Raw genomic sequence first — 20,006 nt, 5'->3', positions numbered from 1 at the left:
GAACTGAAGATCAGGCTCTGCCACCCCCCACCTTTTAAGGGGAAAAAAAGTCAAAACCAAATGATGCTAAATACCCCCTCCTCCTTCCTTTGACCCCAGAACTTTGTTTGAGATCTATCTACAGACTGAAGAATGCCTTTACAGGACATCAAGACCCGGTAAGTTAAGCCAGCAATTCCAGCGAGCGCATTACAGATTTATTTTTGTATCATCTCTCTTCACAGGACCACTGTCCTACTCATAATTTGCACGTACCTGTCCATAGGATCAGACAGTAAGTCCTCAGAAGCGTGCAATAGTCATAAATTCCTATAATTGCTCAATAACTTTCAGGATTTGGCCACAGAAATGGAAACCGAGCTTGTCCAACTCCCTGCCACCAGAGCAAGCATGTGCCCGCACTGCTCTATCAGGTCCTGCTGTAAATGTGTCACCACTTTCCTTGAGAAGTTACAACACAAAACGAATGAATCACAGAGCCGGGAAGCTCCCTCTCACCCATACTGTAAATTTGCCCTTTCTGTAGCTCTCAAACTGCTCATGAATGAAAACAAATCCTCGGCAGCCTTCATGAGGTATTATCTTAATCCTCGTTTTACAGAGGATGAAATATAAAACCCAGAAAGCTGAAAGACTAACCCGAACTCGCATGGTCTGAGCGCCCCGGCTGCAAGCCCGCAGCCCAGCGCTCATTAGCAGTAACCGCATCCAACTCTGCGCTGCGGACGGAGAAGGCTTTACACAAAACCTCAAGGCGACAACTCAGTAGTCCTTGCTGGCACGGGTAAGGCAAAACCATCTTCTATTTCAATGCACCTAGCAGCAGGAGCAAAATCCCATGTACAGCCACAGCTGCTGCTGCATCCCTGCAGTCCTCCAATTCAGCAGAGAGAAGCCAGTGAATTTGGGGACGCGCTCCCACCACCCCGGCAAGCAGCGGGGAAGGGCAGCTCCTTCCAGAGCAACTACCCCCCTCTCCCCTGACGCTACGTGTAAGGGTTTTTAAAGGTGGGTGCCCCAGTTGGGCTGCCCGCAGAACGAGCGCCTATGGGGTTTGTTAGCGGAAAAATATCTCACCAATAAACCACCTCACAAGGGAGAGAAAAAAGCTTTTTAATACTTATGATACAGAGGCCGTGATGGATATTACCACTTAAATCCATTACATTAAACTCCTTCTGGTGTAGCAGGGAAAAGATGATAGACAGCTTAAAAGAAAGAGCAACACGTTATTAAAGATGAGGAGAAACACTGCTCTGGCGGAGAGCCCTTCTGGCTAAATGTTAACCTTGGTCCCTGGAGCGTGAGCTCACATCTCGGCCATCAAATACTGTTCCAAAAGCACGAAACAAAGTCTCACCTGAAACTAAGTCTCTGAGGAAGGGACAAGCAAAAAAATCTCATCTGAAATCAGAAGCGGCTGCTGGTGTAGTCATGTCAGGAGAGAAGTGACTGTGTGATCTCCCTTTTCTTCAAGAATATGTTTTGTCAGAGCTCCCCACCAAATTACCAGCTCTTCAGAGACAGCAATTTGCACAGTGAAGCACAGCGAAGCACAGCAACAAAACAAGGCAACAACATAGTTAAAGGCACCCGTTTCCTTTGACAAAACCTCTCCCAAGACTTACGGACGCAGTCTGGCTGCATGCCGCTCCACGTCAGGTTGGGGAGGCAGGTCCTGGTGGTGGAGCCCTGCAGCAGGTATCCCTTCTGGCACTTGAAAAAGATGATGCTTCCCACCTGTTACAACAGCAGATAAACCACTGAACTTTCCGGTGCAATGTGATTCACCCAGGCTTGTAACACAAAAGTACTTCTATAAGTAATTTTCCATCTTCTATATGCTGGAGAGGGCAGTCACCTGCCTTCTGCCCTCTCCACCATGCCAGAGTCTGGTGTTGAGAAAGCTCCCAAAGCCCCTGGAAAGTTGCGGCCTTCAACTGCGCAGGGAGTCGCTTCTTTCAGTGATAGAGGCGAGGCTGCTTTGTCTTTTAAATATACCCAAAGCCAGCATCAAACATAGGTGCTGTTAGAATGGGCTGAAATTTTTGCCAAAAGGGATATTCATTACGACTAGTATCAACAAACATCCTGTAGCTACAATTATAAATGCCATTTTGGACTGTGAGTAGCAGAAAGGATCACAAAAACTGGAAACTGACTTTTCAGCATTTTTGAGGTATACTTACTTTTTGCAGACTATCTACTTTTTTACATTTGGTTTCAACCAAATTGTTATTATTTCAACCAAACCATTACTGTACGATGGGGCTCACTCCCTGCTTCAGACAGGCTGGCAGTACGATGCCGTTTAGCTCGGAGCCCCGTTATTGCAACTGGATTTGCTTTAAAAACCAGAATATGCTGGAATAAAATTGCTAAGCAGGGCTTTGAGAACCTTTCCCATCCTCCCTAGCAAGGCTGTGCCACGCAGGCCACCTCCTCGCTGACCCTGCAGCCGGGTTTTATCACACAGTCGCTTCTGGACTCTCGGCTGGCTGCTGCGGTCCCCTGGGTACCGCATCCAGAGGCACCATTTCCCCGTGAGACGCTCTGCTCCAGCCACCACTTCGTTCCCTGCGTGAGCACGTGAGGTGGTTCCGCTACGGCGTGCAGCTCTCAGCCTGGCAACCCTTACAAAAGTCAGAGGCGTCTCTGTCTCTTCACTAATTAGAAACTAGAATTAATTCATTAAAACCCAGGATTAAGATAACTATTAGCAGCAAAACTGAAAGATCCGCTCTAGCAGGAGTAGCCCCATGGAATCAACTATCCCAGCCCCGCGCCCGGCTCCGTCACAGCGGGGAACGGGCACCCGCAGGGACGGCAGCGGAGGCTGGAGATGGAGCACCCCGGGGAATCGCTCTGCTTTTTTTCTCTCCTTTCCACGGATTTCATACCGTACGGGAGCCGAGATAAAAAAACCACCTACAGAACTCGGTCTGAAAAATTAATGGAAATTGTGTCTCCGATGTGAATATTAATTACACTAATAACTATTAATTAGCACTATAATTAATTATCATAAATAATGCATTGCTAGTTAATCCCATACAAATGCACTCTGAGCTCTAATGGAGCACGCTGGGATGTCCTGCTTACGGGAGGACACATTAATCCACGTCAAGACTCAGACGCGGACTAACCACAGCAAGTATCGGGGCGCAGCCGCTGCCGAGCCAGTACCTGGTAGCCCTGGGAGTTGTTCTGCATCCCAAAGAGAGGCACGCCGGGGTCTGCGCACGTCGTGAGGCTGGGGTCTGAAAAGAAAAGAACAGAAACGGTGTTTTAAAGGAGCAGTTGGGGAAGCCACGTTAGAGCTCTGCCTTCCCCTGCTCTCCACACAGAAAGATCGTGCTGCGCCTTTGCAACGAGACAGAAATATTTTGCTACAGAAGGAATACATAGCAACAAGGAAAAATACACGGATCTTCTTGTTTCTTAAATCCCTGACTGTTGCAACGCAAACTAACCGGAGGCACTCTATCACCCAGGAGAAAATGCAAGAACATAAATCTCGTGTCAGGGACAGCTCCCGTCCCTTCCCCTGTTCTATACACGACGAGCGAAGCCCCCGAGCGCTCCGCTTCCACTGGCCACCCCCCGCACCGAGGGCTGCGGTGACCCTGTCCTCTCCTGTGTCCTGGGTCAGCACCTTCGTCCTTCGGGGCTCAGCTCAGCTGTTGCTCGCTTGCTCCCCTTGGAACCTCGCTATTTCGTAGTGATAGATGGGGGCTGGAAATTTTAATGCATCTCAGATACATAATCTCTCTTTACGCCTCGTTCGGTCTCAATCTATCAGAAGATGAATACACACGATTCAGCAGGAATACCTGCTGCTACTCTTCTAGCATTTATCACTTCCTTTTTTTTCCCAGCACGTCAACAGTAGCAGGGCATCAACGGAATTAAGGCAGAGATGCATCACATTAATATCAGTATCCCAAACTGAGCAATGGAAACTGAAGCTTCTGTCTGAAAGGCAGTTCAGCAGCAGCAGCAGCAGGTTCCCTGCTCCTTGGGATCACAGGTTTGAGCTAAGCTGCGATGCTGGCCACAGGGATGCTCGGGTACCTGGCCAGGGTGGCTACGTTAGCAGGGAGCTGGAGCATCGCAGGATCTTAGTGCAATCGGATGACAGTCTGCTCTGGATTCCCAGCTTTCTTTCTTCAACTTGCTCAACATTGCTACGAGAAGGACTGTAAGCTCCACAGCAAACCCCTCTCTACACTTACTTGAAATACCAATTGTACAGGATTGTGCAAGACAAGAAATAAACTAAGAAAAGTCTCCACAATCCAACAGACAGAAGTAGCCTGTCACTACAGGCTGCAGCTATAGGACAACGAAGTACAACTTCTGTGCCTAATAGCACGGTTGTTTATTTTTATGCTTTTATTCCTTATGATCTGACTAATCGGTCTCTTCACACTGAAACATTAGGCACTTGTTGGTGTCGTCCCCAGGTACCTGGAGTTGCGGCGAGTACCTAAACAAGGGATACAAAATGTGGCCAATTTGGGGCTGCGGCGCACAAGCTAATTCATTTTCAGTCATTTGGTTCTGCTGAGCTATCGTCATTTATCACTGATGCAGTTTCCATGGAAGCCCCCAGATAAATCACAGTGTCTAAAATAAATAAATAAAGAGCCCCATCGCTGGATGAAGTAGCAGGTGATGGATGGCAGAGGGTGGAGGGCAGAGCCTCGGTCTCCTGGCTGCATCTGGGGGGTCTGTGGTGCTGGCAATCTAACGTATCTCAAGAATGGGTGAGATCTGAATAAATACAACACTTTGGGTTCAGCTGCTTGTGTTGGGAACTGACATTTCGGGTTAAGACTCACAAGCCTTCTCCCTTCTCATGGTTTGTTTTGGGGAGACAAATTCTAAGTACGTTTCATCAGTAGCATGAAGAGCTGTATTTGCTGGGTTCAATCATAGATGGCTCTGGAGGGCTGGGTGCCATGTACGTACGATAGGATCCCGGACAAGGATTTGCAAGAAAGTGATGAAGCATTTAAACCCAATGTTTACAATGTAGGCAGGTATTCCCAACTCCGTACGTGAGAAAGCTCCTGGTGAAATCAATAGGAAACTTGGAGGTTCAGGCCCTGAGTGTTTTTACATTACTGTAATTGGTAATGGATTTAAGATGTAGCTAGAACGACTGAAAACCGTGGAGAACAACCTGAGATCTGTTTCTGCCCCAGATGCCCACATAAGGTGATGATGGTGGTGTTCAGGCAGACAGTTAAGGTAACAGCACACAGCCCGTGCCGTTTATCACCACAGGAGCCCTAGAGTTCAAGAATGTAGCCAGAGTTTTAAACAGGTGAAGAATGCTGTGACTAATTGTGATTATATACCTCCCAGAGGTTTCAAAGGGTTCTGAAGTGCCAGAAAATGGGCACCTGAAGAACGTGTGGAAATTTCAGCCTGAATCCCAACACTATAGCTAGGCAAAACCATCTGTAGGATTTCGATCTCTGTATATAGCACCTTCATACTTCTAGGAGTTGCCACTCTGGATATAATTCAAAGGCGGCAGAGAACCTAAGAGCTCTCACATGCACCCTTTAGGCAGAACTTGGTTTTGCTGCAGTTTCCGTGAGCTATGCTCCGCAGCAGCCCGTGGCTGCTCTCTGCGGTCAAACTGCATTTTCAGTCCCATCGCTGATAGAAATACGGTGCATCCCCACAGAGCAGCGTGCTGGGTTGGAGGTCCCCGAGGAAGCCTGGAAGCAGCACAGCGACCAGAGCCCAGCACCGTGCAAAGACAACAGATTTGATGTTGGCGGGGGTGTCGCAGCATGGTACAGGGCACGAGTGCAGGTGCAATATTGCCACCGTCCCCAGCCCCAGAGGTAACTCAGGCAGCACCAGCCTTTGGGACCTCTGCGTGGTGCTAACCCTCTGCAGGCTCTCACGCAGCCCTCAAACCTTATGCCCCGGGTTGCAAATGTCAACCTGCAAGTTCTGCAAAGGAACTTCTCTCTCCTGCCCACCGGCAGCCCAAGCACAGCGCTGACGAGCGGTAACAGGGAGGAGATCGTCTTCCTCGGACGCACTATGTATCGACCGTCATCAGGGACAGAACGATGGGGACAGGCGCTGAATCTAAGCAGCAAGCCCCAAGAGAAGGAGATGAGTTGTTTACCACCAGCTAGTACGCACAAACCAAAAGCATCATCCCTGTACATTCTGATTTTCAGGGGAACAAAGTACTAATTTCTGCAAACACAGAAAAGAAAAACAGCTTTGCTGCAAATGGAAAAGCAAGGCGACCACTCAAAGCTCTTTGCTTGTAGTTGCAAGACAGAGGAGTCTCCCCATACCTATGCAGCTGGGCTGGGTCCCGCTCCATGTCCCGTCGGACTGGCAGAACCTCCGGGCTGATCCCACCAGCACGAGCGGGGCTAAGCAGGAGAAGGAGACGGAAGAGCGGTACGTGAAGCCTCTGTCCTCCCTCCTGCCTTGAGCGGGTATCCCCGGATCACCGCAGAACACAGCTGCAACAGGCAGAGAGACAGGCGGATTGTGATGAACCTTCTCAAGAGCAAGCAACGTTAATAAGCTAAAGATGGGTCTATTAACAGCCCAAACCTTACCACTCCCTACCATCAAACTCTGTGATTGACTAGGGAATTAGTAGTGGCAGAAGGTGTTGCTGGCTACTTTCTTTGTAATTCTCTCTTTTTGCCAATTGCTCTTAATTACCTTCCACCTTCTTCCCCGTCTTTTCTTTTTTTTTTTTCTTTTCTTTTTTCCCTAACAGCATGCTTAGCTTTAAAATGTATCTCTAATTGCACGATGTCATATTGCTATATGGTTCCGTGTCACACAGAAAGCCCGTTAATTATACGAGATCCAGGGAAAGGTGCAAAGAACACAGTAAGGGCTTTGTACGATTTAATATGAAAATGGCTATTGTGCAGCTGCCAGCCATTCAGCCAAGGAGAGAAACTCAAATCTGCCTTCATCATTATGAGACATTTAACTAATTTTTTTGCATTAGCTATTGTATCAAGCACACAGGTTTCCACCCAGCCAAAGCGCTGCCTTCACAAAACAGTCCTGACTTCTGCTGCAACAACACAGTGCCCTTTGCCAAAGGTTTTTTCCCTGCGGCCTTTGGTGGTTTCAAGAGCCCTGATTGCAGAAGACTCAGTCACCGGGAGGACACACAGACAAACAGCGAGTTTTAAAGATGCTGGGTGGACAAGAACGTGCAAGATCTCCAGACTTGTTGCAAACGTGACCTCACGTCTCCGTTACAAGAGGTGGAGCGACTGACTGCGTCCCCGTGGCCACTACCACCTCCTCGTCACAGAGATGGCAAACCAAGACTCCCAGCAATTCGGCTGCTGTCGGGAGGTGGGGAGAGCATTCAGATTTCTGGCTACAGGCACACACATCATGTTTTTTTTCCTGGCATGCAAAACTCCCGCTGACTTCAGTTAATGCAAGACTTCCCTTGGGCTTAGGGGTAGGAAGCACAGTAACCAGATATTTAACTTCTCGCATACTGAGAATAGTCCATCCGTAGCCTCTACGATACTGCCAGGCAAGGCAGAGTGGACACTAAAATGAGCTACATGGAGACCAGAGATGTTGGAGAGAGAGCATCAAACAACTGAGTTTTAAGCACAGCCCTCCACCCAAGTCATGCACGAACACGTAGATGCTGCCTACTCACGAAAGCACTGAGGAATTTCCCCGCTCCAAGTCCCGTTCCCCTCGCAGGTCAGCACAGCGGGCAGGGAGAGCTGATACCCCTCCAGGCAGGCATAGCTCACGCTGGAGCCCCAGCTGAAATCCGAGCCCACGACTTTCCCGTTGGGGATGGCTTGTGGGGATTTACAGATGATAGCTGAACGAAAAACAAAAGCACGCTCGGTTCTGCTGACTTCTCAGCGCAGTTATTTCCAGTAACAAGCAAATTCATGTAGGATCAAAGTTACATTCTGTTCTCAAAGAGCACCTCCTGGGACTGGCCTAGCAGGGGGCTGTACAAACTTCTCCAGCTGTGCATGCAGTTGTAAACCCCAGGATTTTACTTTGAAGTTTGGAGTTAACCAAATCCCAAATCTCAAAGTCAGATTTCTGAGTCAGTGTTCATTTTCAACTGAAGGTAAGAATCCACCCCGACTTAGTGTGAAAACTCATCTAAGATTCCCTGAAAGATTCATGTGTTTTTGGACAACCTGGCTGAGTTTCACATTAGCAGTTGAATCAACCACCAGTCTGTATTTCATCCACTCTAGAGTGTTTTAATATGACATTTTTGCAGTGCTTTTCTTTTCAGCTCAGGGGAGCAACTGGGAAAGATGCTAAGCTTATGCAAATCAACCTGGCCTCCAAATGAGACTCTGGCCACATTCTGGATTATTCCTGCAACATTAGCTCAGTGGAGAGAATCAGAGAGGAGTGTAAGAATTGCTCTTTACAGCCTCTGAAGGAACTGGAGTGTATTTGGAAGTTTCTATGTGGTCTGCATTTATATCAGAATCACGACAGGTGAATTTTCCAGATTGCTAAAGTACAGAGGTGCTGCTATAAGCCTTATCTACACTTGGTGGGTGAGTAAAAACACTCGCAGAAGAGATCCAGTCTGTCCTGCAACTGCTCTATTATTTTCCTTTCCTATCTCTGAACTACAGAGGCTATCTCAGAACTGAGAAATAATGAAAGGAGTTGGAAAAGAACATTTTTCAGACTTCTAGATTATGTCAAAAAGCGTGTGCTTGCAAAACACAGTATTTCATTCGAGTTTGATCTGGCTTTTTGTGAAAAGGAAGTCACTTAACTCTCTGTGCTTCACTCTCCCTTCTCTACTACTGAGATAATAGCAATTACCTCCCTCCCAGGCATATTGTGATGACTGATAGACCTAAAGATAGCAAGGTGTTCGTGCTATGTTGATAAAATTGCGTAAGTGCCATAAACACAGGTGACACTGAACGACTGGACCGAGAAACACCCAGGTGGGCTCCAGGCACTATGTAGCAGTTGCTGCCTATTACCTTGTCACAAGTTACAAAAAGTTTGTGGCCTGTAAAACTTGTATCCTCCAATATTTACAGCAACCAGTCTCACCCTTGCAGGCAGGTTTGGTGCCATTCCAGGTTCGGTCTTTTGTGCAGGTTAGAGAAGATGCCCTGTCTGACTCCGTCATATAGCCAGGCGTGCACTGGAACACCACCGTTTTATTGTAGGTAAAATCACTGCCCAGTCTAATGCCGTTGGCTGGCACACCGGGGTCACCACAGTTGATCACTGCCAAAGAAAAAGGAAGAAGCATTTCTGGCTGACCATCCCTCGCCTCACACTTCTGGATCTGCAATAACGAGAAACCTCATGGCCCTGAGTATTTTTCAACGCAGGATGTAATCCACTGATCACGGAGAAGGGAGCATTTGTAGTGCAGGGGATTTGGATAGCGGCGCTAGCTATAAAGCAGGCTGGGCTACAGCGCATGGAGAAAACTTTGCTTCTACTCAGTGGAGCGAGCAGTGATCTTAATAGCACATTAAGACCTTGCAAGAAGAAGTATTAACACACATTAAACATTAAAGAAAACCTGGGTCAAATCTGGGCTGGCTGGAAGACAGTTTGCCCATGGCACCCCCTCCTCTCTTTACCCTAGTTACTATCTCTTATGCAAGACCACGTTTGCCATCATCCACGTTCCTGCTGCAGGCGCCTGCGGATGGGAGCCAGGACGAAACACGACACATTCACTGAGGGCTTCTGAGCTGGGGCTCTGCCCACGCACGTCCTGGTGCCAGCACACCGGCAGGCAGGAACGCTTATGTTCAGAAGCAGCCCTGGAGAGCCCCTCCAGGTCGGCTGACATCTACTCATGAAGTTATTACAGAGCTCCCTTCATCCAACTGGAAAAAAAACAAACCCAAAGCAAGAGTTTTCCATTAGGCACTGGCAGAGATGCAGGCTGAGTGACTGCTGCTGCCACTAGAGAGTTTAGCTGAGTTTCTCGGCACGGCGCACGTGTGTGTGCACATCTACAGCGAGCGACCAACGCAGCCTGACAACCTGTCCCCAGAGCCCGGCAGAATCATTCATCTCATCTTCCAGGAATCCATCCCAGTGCTCACCTGTACACTCCGGACTGGTCCCAGTCCACGTCCCGTTCACTGTGCAGTGCCTACTCAGCACTCCTGTGGAGTAATAGCCTTCCCGGCACTGGTATATAATGGAACTGGAGAAAATCAAGCCGTCGTTAAATATAACCCTCGCGTTGCTGGGTGTTCCTGGGTTTCCACAGGATATGACTAAAAAGCAAAATGGCAAAGTTAAAAAATACCCAAAACACAACCAACCTCCCCAAACCAAAACCCAAGGCTTTCATCCTCAGCTGACTGTTCTCAATAAAAGTAAGATTAGCTGCAAAGCCCCTGGATCAGCTCAGACAGAACAGGCTATTCCGTGGAAAATCAGCTACATCAATCCGACAGGATCCAGCCACCGCTCCCCAGGGCTCTGCCTCGCCAGGCAGCACGTCCCAAGGCTGCACGCAGCATCCCTGGCAGGGGATTGAAAACAACTCTGTCCCTGCGGCCAGTCGGTCCCTGAAGCACCAGTCCCGCTCCTCTCCTGGGGGGATCCTGCAGTTCACCACCACAGCCAAGCCTGGGAGCAACCTCCTCCTGCCTGCTCCTCCAGGTTGAAGGAAGAACTTGTGTCCATTTTTTGTGGGGCTTTATCCCAGCTCTCAAGCTCACATCTGGTCCTACAGCTTAATAAAGCAGGTGGTGCCAAGCCTGGAGTCCCTCCATCTTCCAGGAGTTTGGGAGCCCGGACCCGAACGTGCCACTTTGCCTCTGGCCCCTTCGGGAAGCCGACAACTTTGCAGACTTCAAAGGAATGAAAGCAGCAAGGGAGCCTGCTGCTCTCCCGCTGCCGCGGTGCTCGCTGCCCAGCTATATCCAATTATGCTTTCAGACGAGGGAGAATGTTGTGGGAATACAATTATAGGTTTGTCAGTGCCCGAGTTTTATGTCTAAAGTACCTCAGCACCACAGCAATAAAAAGGCATCAGAGTGAATGGTGGTGCACGAAGCCCTGTCATGACAAAATAAGCACCTGCAATAATTGCGCCCGGCCCTCATTTACTCTGAAATTACAGGACATAAAGGAAAATCACATGAATCAAGGAAAGGCTTAAATGACAAATCCCAGCTCTTTGACAAGGAAATTCCTTGCCCCCCCCAGCAACGTGCCGCAATCTCTGCAAGAGCATCAGTCTGTGCACGCACAAGGTGACCCGTCCCTGCCCTGGGACTCCTCCCCAGCACACCCCCCGCAATATCGCCAGCCGTTCTGCACGGGGAAATGCAACTTCAGGCCCCAGCAGGAAAGCAATGAGCACAGGCCACCAACGCAAGGAGAGAAGTCTTCCTCTGCCTTGTTGCTTACTTTGCTGACAGCCTGTTAACATATGAGCTTGTTGGAGGCATATATGTTTGACAGGAGGAAACTAATAACCGTTCTGGACTGTGTGCACAGAAACTCTGCATGGCACTAAAATTGTCCGAGGTGCTCTCTCGTTACAGATTTCTCATGCAGCCAATGTCTCTGTGATACACAGTGTCATTTCCAAGAGATGCTGGGATAAAAGTCAGACTCTATCAACTCAGAAAAAGCTCTAAAATTACCATTTCACTGCCTGCCCATACATCAGCTGTTCCCTCCTGCCCAACCTCCTCCACCTATGCAGGTGGCCAAACACACACAGGCGACCCAAAAATATTACTTCTGTGACTACAAGGAGACTCATGGAAATGGTTTAATCACAGCATGCATCAGCTGCGACCTGTATAGGCTAGATATAAAAGAAGCCATAAATGTAAGGCTGAAAGGTTTGAACTTTTCAAATCATAATTTAAATATAAATAGGACCTAATCATGCAAGTGAGCAGTAAGCAGGTAAAGAACTCTATTTGGCTTCAGTGGGAGATGTAAACTGAATTAGGCCCCAAAAGAAAACTGGTATTGGCTCTGGTTTTTTGAACAGGGTATAAATCCTGAAGAGCCTAGAAGTCCCGTAGTCATACCTGCTCATGACCTCTTAAGAATCTCAACCCAGTCACCTTTAAACTGAAGTCAAAATTCAAGAAAATAACCTGAAAATCAGCTGCATCAGATGGGCATTTCTTAGAGTTGCTGCTTCTGTACCAGGGAAATATTTGAGGAGATGATGCTCAGTTGAAATGACTGATACGACAAGAAAGGTTTGACTCTCCGCTGCAGCAAGGAGCGCAAGAGGTGCCGAGAGCCAGCTCGTCCCGCTCCTCTCCCCCAAGACTTGGTTTCTGCCACGTTGCAGAAGACACGACAGACAAAGCCAGGGGTCCAGACCCTTCATACCCCCACCGGCACGCGTCTCCCCGTCTGTGCCGAAGACCCAAGAGCCCCGACCCCCAGTCTGCCCCATCCCGTACTGCACTAGCACAGACCTCTGCCAGGCTGCGGAGCACTGCAGGGCACTCCTACACTGCCAACCCCACCGCTGCTATCGAAACATTTCCAACGTCCCTGGGACTTACGGGTTGTTAGAGAACTCCCCACCTTGGGGATTCTGGGTCTGTTTCTTTATCAAAGTAAATTTTGTTCCTACAGTTATTTTTACAAAGTCCTTTTTGAGCGAACCCCACAGAAAAGCTTGCTAAATGCAATTAACTCCATCCCCACCAAGTACTTGCGCGTCTTTAAAGACTACCCGCAGCACGAGATTTTCCAAGCAGCTCCAGGCCAAGCAGTGGGATGCGGTGAAGCTCAGCGTGGCAGGCTCCGAGCTCCTCAAACTCTAACAGGAGATGGCACAGTGGGAACCAAACACTTCAAAATGCGTTCCTGAGCCCTCCTGAGAACTCAGCTCCTTGCCCTAACCCGGGAGCTGTAAGCTCCTTTCCACACTTTAATGCTTCCTCAGGTCCAGTCGCGAAGTCGAGGGCACATCGCCTCGCTCCCCTTGTTCCTCGTTAATTCTGACATCTGCAGTTACCGAACACGAAGGGCTGCTGACTGGAGGGGTTTTGGAGCCAGCGGGTGCGACAGCAGGCTGCGACAGCCTCCCCCAAATCCTCCTAAGGAGGAATCAATTTTGATTTTTGGGGATGCGAGCTGTGCACGTGCGCTGGGGCAGCCCACGAACAGAGGCGGCAGGGACTTCGGTGCCTGCCTTGACTCCTGGTGAGAGCCGGAGCCGTTCCCTGCGATCCCGTCGTTGCTGGGGGGAGCTGGGAAACTTCTGTACACTACAATGTGGCCTCTGCTATATAAAACATCACAAGGCTCAGAGGTGCTCCAGAGCTCAGCAATAATTAATCTGATTCCAAGCCATGCCTCCTTTTTCTGAGAAGCTTATTAAGATTCCTCCCTTGCCTTTCTTTGCTTTTTCCTACATGTTTTACAGCGAGAAGCTGCTGGGAGAACGGAATTTCTCTGGGTCCTGTTCAGGCACTCGGCTCAGAGCCAGCGTAGCTGCGCGGGAAGCGAGTGATGCTCGGAGTACGGTCAGACAAGGCCACCGAGCTCCCCCCGACGGGTACCACCGTTATCCAAAACAGCATCCGCCAGAGCAGGGCAAGGGGCAAGTGCTGTTACTTATTACATAGACTAAGTTCCCCCAACCCTGCACTGCAAATACCTCCCTGAGCACCGCGAGAAGGGCTTGTTTCAGGACCTTTCCTTCAGTCAGTGCCAAGCGAAGGCACATTTCTGCAAGGAGCAGCAAGCCCTGCTCTTCAGAAACTGTAGCAAGGAAAAGCTGGGGGCTGATGACTGCTATCAGCGCGCATCTGACCATGCTTTAAGTGGCGTGCGAATAGTGTCCTTTGCATGTTGCCCCTCCTCTGACCTAATCTTTATAACTGTCGGTCCTTCTTTTAGGCTCTGCTGCCATCTGACCACCCGGCTGAAACACTCTCCTAATGACGTCTGACACATCAGGCAAAACCTCCTGCTGGAATAAGACACAGCTGAGAGCCTTTAGAATCTCAAAGCCTTTGCTTCAGGGCTGGTAATTTCCATGCTGTTTAATTTAACCAGTAACCCATAACCCACCTAACCACGCAGAGAGAGAAAGAAAAAAGCAGCCTAGACCCTAATCCCAGCCCTGCCACCTCCCATGTCCTCAGCAGTCAAACGGGCATGAGACAAAACTCAGTTTCTTTTCCCAGTGTTACCACTTAAAATAAACACATTTCCATCTACTGAAACTGCCAAAGAGCAGCCAGAGCCCCATCTCATTTCGGCTGCAGTTTTAATTCACTTGGAAAAACAATAAACATTATAAAAGCAAATATTCTGCTCAACTTGTAAGAGGAGGAGAGAGCGTACAGCAGAGTACAACTGATGAGCCCCCTCCTGCACCACTCCTCAGCGAACACGGATGGGGCATCAGGAAGGAGGAATAAGAAGGGAAAAAGCATCTAAAATTTAATTTACACTTTAAAAACTTGCTGGAAATTAAAGCTAAATGAGGCCTAAAATCTGTGATTTTGGAAAGCCAGGGAAGCTGCTCTTACTGGGGACAACAAAACCAGAGCTACATAAACCAGACTGAAGCAGGAGTCTCAGATGGAGTCCCTGCGATTAATTTAATTCCAAACCATTTGTACATTTTGGAAAAATCAGCTGTGACTTCTTCCTGCCTCCCTTTTCCTTTGGTTTTCTTCAAAAATGTTCTAGTGGGTAAAAGATATCAGGATTAAGAGCTGACGGGTTTCAACATGACCCTCTGCAAAGCCCAGTGCTCCCACCTGCCACACATCCCCTCCGCGGATCAGAGCTATACCGGTCCCGGCGCAGAAAGACACCGATGGTGAACGTCAGCCCCTGACTTCAAAGACGAGCAGATGCCTTGTAATTGAACCCATTACGGCAGCTTGCTCGCTCGCTCTGAAATGGAGGTAACGACTCCTCTCTCCTTCCCTTCTATTTACGCTGTAGGATTTGCACCGTGTCCTCTGTACGTCCGCGCGCTTACGCGTTCCTCTGCAGCGGGCCCTCATCTGCTGAACGGCCTGAGACCCTCTGTGCTCATCTAGCAGCTAATCTGGAGAGCAATTTGCATTGAATTCCCCGGGCAGGCGAGCGCCGGTGACCTGTGAAGCCCCATCAGGCTTGATTTTACTCAATTCTGGTGGCTGAGAGCAGCGAACAAGTGGCTGAGTCAGAGAGCTAATGCGCCGCGGAGGTGCCGAGCAGCTCCGCCGCTGCGCTGGAGCTCTTCCACGGCAGCACCGAGATGCCCGTTCCTTCCGAGCACCTGCCTGGGCACTCAGCCCTCATCTTCATTTGCCCTGAATTCAATCCTCAAATTAATATCCTCTCCCTCTCCTAAAAATACCTGTTTCGGAGAGTTGAATATAACACTCAAAGTGCAGTCAGAAGAACACCTTGTAGTGGTTGCAACTTGCTGTGAATACAAATGAGAGACAGAGCTCACCGCTCATCACTATAAATTAACCTTCCTATATTGGCCAGTCAGCACTTAACATTAAATGACTACATTATAGGCATAATGTTATTATTATTCATAAAGTATGAAAAAAAATCTGCCAGGGATCCGTATTTTGGTGCCTCTGGAACCTGATGGGTTATTTATCCTGAGATTAATGAACAGAGCCTTTTCACTGAAAGAAAAAAACAGAGAATGAAAAAAACCCGAGACCCGAGTGTATTAATAACATGATTCAGTGTCTTTTCAATCAAGAGCTCCATCAATTTGGAATAAATTTCCAATTCATTTACAAACTCTCTCTGAGCTTTTGGCTTTCAAAACAGCTGGAGAGAAGCACTTGCCCAGGTCTCCTCGCATTTGGTATCCTGCCTCGTTTTGGCTTTTGTTCTTTCCCAATTGATTTTTAAACACTTTTATAAAACAGTAGCAGTGAGCAGCACAGCTCAGAGAATCCGGCTGGGGGGTTTATTAGATTGGATTATAGGGTCTTACTTGATTCCTTCAAATGGAAAAATAAGGGGGTTGGGGTTTTCAAATATGAAAATATGCTTACTGGATTATAATTTGCATTTTGCGTTTCTGCTTAATGTAAATGACTCTTGCACGTGCCAGTTCCAGCTTTAACATTTCTCATTCTGCTGAATTTCCTCAACAAAGCAACAATGAATTAGTTGGTGGTACCCACAGATCTTACGCCAAAATAAAGCATTTCTGATCACCTAGCTGGATACATGATGCAGATCAAGAGACATTTACCCCAGTGATTCTTGCAGCGAGCCTGTGAGTGACAGTCTCGGGGGATGACTGGAAGTGAGGACCAGATCCCAAAGGCTCTTCTTCCTACTCTATACCTCCGTCCAGATGTTGGCGTGAGCCTGAATGACCTGAAACCCTTTGTACCGTCCCGGCGCACCCTGCAGAGCAGAGCTGGGCATGCAAAAAGGTGATACTCATCCTCTAGCACTGAAAACACCTCCTGTGAGATGTGACCTGCAGATGTTTGGAAAGGGGACGATGGAGGCTCCTTGACATACACGCGGTATTTGGAGGAAACGATGAACAAGAGTGTTATTTCTCGCACCACCAGACTGTCCCTGGCAACTAAAACAGTGGGGATGGGCTGGCTGGGCAGCTGTCCCTGCTGTGGTAATTCTGGGGACACCACAGCAGGCTTGGCGTGACGCGGGAGAGGACGCGGGGTTGGAAAAGTACCTTCGCATTCTGGCTGCGTGCCGCTCCAGGAGCCGTTGGCTTGGCAGGTTCTCTCGGATGAACCCCGGAGCGTGTAACCGGGCTCGCAGCTGAACCGGACCACGCTGCCCACATCGAAGTCATCTCCCAGCCCGATGCCATGTGAGGGGATCCCTGGGTCACCACACAAGCCCTGGCTGCCTCCTGTTAAGAAAAGAGTACAGTATCAGCAGAGTAAGCAAGTCACAGGGTTTGGCCCTTCTTCCCTCTCAACTGCAGGCATCCAGAGGGCCAGCACGCAGATTTGGATCGCGTAACTGACTCCATTTAACTCCGACCGGCTCTCAGCAGCGCGGGGAAATTCCAGATGAAATGTCCCCTGACTCCAAGAGCCCACTGGTTTTAAGCTGGTTGCAAAATACGGCCGTAACTCCTGAATCTCAAGATGGAGCCCTCACCAGCTGCAGCTGCTTTCCGTGGCAGCTGCTCCAGCAGACAGCAGCTTGGTTGCCAGCATCAGTCATGAGGATGGTTTCCCTCCAAGCAGAAATTACGACATGCTCCGAGCCACCTCAGCACGCCCTACTGTATTTGCAGAACACGAAGCTGTAGGGTTTGGAGCACGGAGGCAGTAGGGATCCAGCTGAGAAACATCCGCTCGTACAAGTCGTGAACGCTTTGAGCTGCCGGCTGTAAGTCAGGGGGACAGGAGGAAGGGAGCAGCTGTAGCAGATGCCTCGCAGGGGTTCTCTGGGGCAGGCTGGAGAAATGCCCACCTCCTTACTGCCCGATACAGGCTCACACCGTGTACGCCTCTTCTTGGCTTTCTCCGCTAATGATCTGTGTAAACATATCCACCCCCAAGCCAGAAAAGACTATTTCACTCCTGCAGCTAGCAATGAAGTTCCCCGTTCCTGGGCCTTCTGCGCTTTGCTGCAGGTACAGCCTTTGCAGTGTTATGTGTAATATAAAACATAATGAGCCTATTCACCATCTGGGGGACGTACTTACTCATAAAGAGAAGGGGGAGAATGCTCCAGGTTCAGCATTTTCTTTCACATAATGACTTATAGCAATAAATCTTTTGTTTCACCTTGCAAAAACTGCCGTCACACCGTAGCGATCTCCCGCACGCAAGAACCTTTGGCAGGAGATGATCTGAGCTGTTTTCTGCCTCCTCGCTGCTATTGTAACTGTACCGCCTGAGTTTGGTGTAACAGAGGAACCTCTCCCCGAGCCCTCGGGTGGAAATCACGGTTCTGAGGTACTGGGCACGCACCTGGCCCCCAGTCAGAGCGGGCCTGTCCAACGCCATCAGCCTCGGTCTAAAGCTGCCTCCACGAAGTCATTCAGAAAAAAAAACCAAACACAACAGATGTCAGTAGGAACTAGTCAGAATAACGCTGAACGTTTCCAAAAATCCACCCACAAAGACGACAGGAGAGACAGTGAAAACCACATGGGGGAAAGGCACGAATTAGAGCAGAAAACCCGTCCGAGCAGCTACAGATCAAGAACTCAGCTCTGCAGATACGGCTTCTGAATACGAGGATGACTCTGCCTGATTTCTTTTTCCCTTCCAAAGCAGAGGTTAAACTTGGTCAAGTGGAGCTGCTAAACCTAAGTGGCATAATTAAAAATTAACACTTGTCCCACATGCTTTGCTCCAGCTAAGCTCCTAATTCGTCTGCCTCCAGGCTTTCTGAGGATCAAGTGACCGGACGGTGTGGGAAGGGCTTTGCACAGCATCCTGCCAGTTATTCTGCACCCTTCCTTCCACTGGAGGCCATCGGCTGAGATCCCAGCACCCCGATTTCAGGAAGGTTTGGCAACCACATCTCACGGCATCCCCCATGACTTTGACCCGAGTCCATCTCATCAGGGACTTTTTGTGCTTATCAGGATGTTTTCAGTGCAAGACCTTTCTCACCCTGGCACGGGAGCGGGGACGGAATTCTCTTGCCAAACTGCTCTCAGCGGAGATGCTGATGATGTGGAAACTCATTGTACCAGCTTTCACTTGCCTTGTGCAGACCTGGGATTGCTGTGGTGCCATAACAGCAGATGTCAGGCCCTGGAAAGGGGCCGCATGGGCTTCTTTTGTTGGAATGCATGAGAAAGAGGGTCAGATGCTGCAGATCAGATGCAAGGACCCGATTTCGCGTAAGACACGTTCATCGTGTACGGACTCTGCATGGAGAAACCTGTAAAGCAGCAGGCTGCAGTACACTTCCTACCACAAACATTTGCTGCAGTGATGTATTTCTCATGTTGCAAGCTGAGCGGTTTACTCTGCCAGTGCTTATCATCCAAGTTGCAGGAGACCGGATAGCTGAGAGGCAGCGATTTTCAGAACCTTCCACAATCTCCCTCTGTAGCACGTGTATTTCTCCAGCTCACCAAAGCACATCAGGCTGTTCCCTCACAGGACTAAAGAGGGGTAGCCGAGGATGGGACTGCCCCATCCCCTCCCTTCTGAAGCCCACCTCACCTGAGCAGTGCGGCAGGGAGCCGCTCCAGCGCCCGTCAAGCTGGCACATGCGAGTGGAGTTGCCGATCAGAGTCCGCTTCCCCAGGCAGCTGTACCGGACCACGGAGCCGACGGTGTACTTGTCACCCGAGATCTGAGCGTGGGGCGGGGAGCCAGGGTGGCCGCAAGAGACCACTGTAAGAGACAGATGCGACAGCTTCAACCGCGAGGGAACTGCCCGTGAGGCTCGTTCGAAGGCGAAAGCAGCAGGTAGACAGCAAAGTACTGCGCGCTCGAGGTCGCTGCACGGGACCTCGGCAGCTTAAACCCCCTCGCCTGCCCCAGAGCCCACCAAGCACCCGGTGCCTCGTGCCACGGTGCAGGTGTGGCATAGCAGACCTCGCATCGGTCTCCTTCTGGGGGACGTGAGCTCATCCTGTAAGAACTGCCAAGGGTTTGTGCGTAAATGCCTAGTCCTGACACTCGACAGGCATTTTGCAGGTTCCTTGGAAAAATCATCCCTTCTTAAACATGAATATTTCCACGCACACCCTCACCCCCACCCATCCCCGGCAGCGGCAGGTCCTGCGACACAGAGCTGCAATTGATGCCATGTCACACCTGAGCAAATTATCCTGGCAGATTCTGAGCACTGCTCACTCAACCGTTGCTAGTAAAAAACCACCGCTAACAATAATTAATAGGTTTACTTTAGCTTAGCAATCAGAGTGGGGACAGGGAGGCTGTTGACAAATACACTGACAGATCTAGGGGCTATTAGACAGGTTTGGATGAGGCTGCTCAGCGTAAAGACCATGCACCACTCGGTTTCTGAAGGAAAGCATCCGTAACTGATAT

At 49.4% G+C, this 20,006-nt stretch overlaps 1 protein-coding gene across 2 annotated transcripts in view; it reads right to left on the bottom strand.

Annotated features, from left to right (window-relative positions):
• The window catches only part of CSMD2 (CUB and Sushi multiple domains 2), a 311,331-nt gene that overhangs the window by 9,199 nt on the left and 282,126 nt on the right, over nucleotides 1-20,006 (bottom strand). For both annotated transcript variants that reach the window (XM_052811437.1, XM_052811438.1), the window contains 8 exons: nucleotides 19,170-19,343; nucleotides 16,700-16,882; nucleotides 10,116-10,292; nucleotides 9,097-9,276; nucleotides 7,697-7,870; nucleotides 6,336-6,509; nucleotides 3,187-3,260; nucleotides 1,629-1,740 (listed from right to left, as the gene is read on the bottom strand). In XM_052811437.1, the coding sequence (XP_052667397.1) occupies nucleotides 1,629-1,740; nucleotides 3,187-3,260; nucleotides 6,336-6,509; nucleotides 7,697-7,870; nucleotides 9,097-9,276; nucleotides 10,116-10,292; nucleotides 16,700-16,882; nucleotides 19,170-19,343 (1,248 nt within the window). The remainder of the gene's footprint in view (nucleotides 1-1,628; nucleotides 1,741-3,186; nucleotides 3,261-6,335; nucleotides 6,510-7,696; nucleotides 7,871-9,096; nucleotides 9,277-10,115; nucleotides 10,293-16,699; nucleotides 16,883-19,169; nucleotides 19,344-20,006) is intronic.

This window comes from Harpia harpyja, chromosome 16, assembly GCF_026419915.1.
Source record: "Harpia harpyja isolate bHarHar1 chromosome 16, bHarHar1 primary haplotype, whole genome shotgun sequence".
Classification (NCBI taxonomy): Eukaryota; Metazoa; Chordata; class Aves; order Accipitriformes; family Accipitridae; genus Harpia; species Harpia harpyja.
This window is presented reverse-complemented; position numbering and strand designations above follow the sequence as displayed.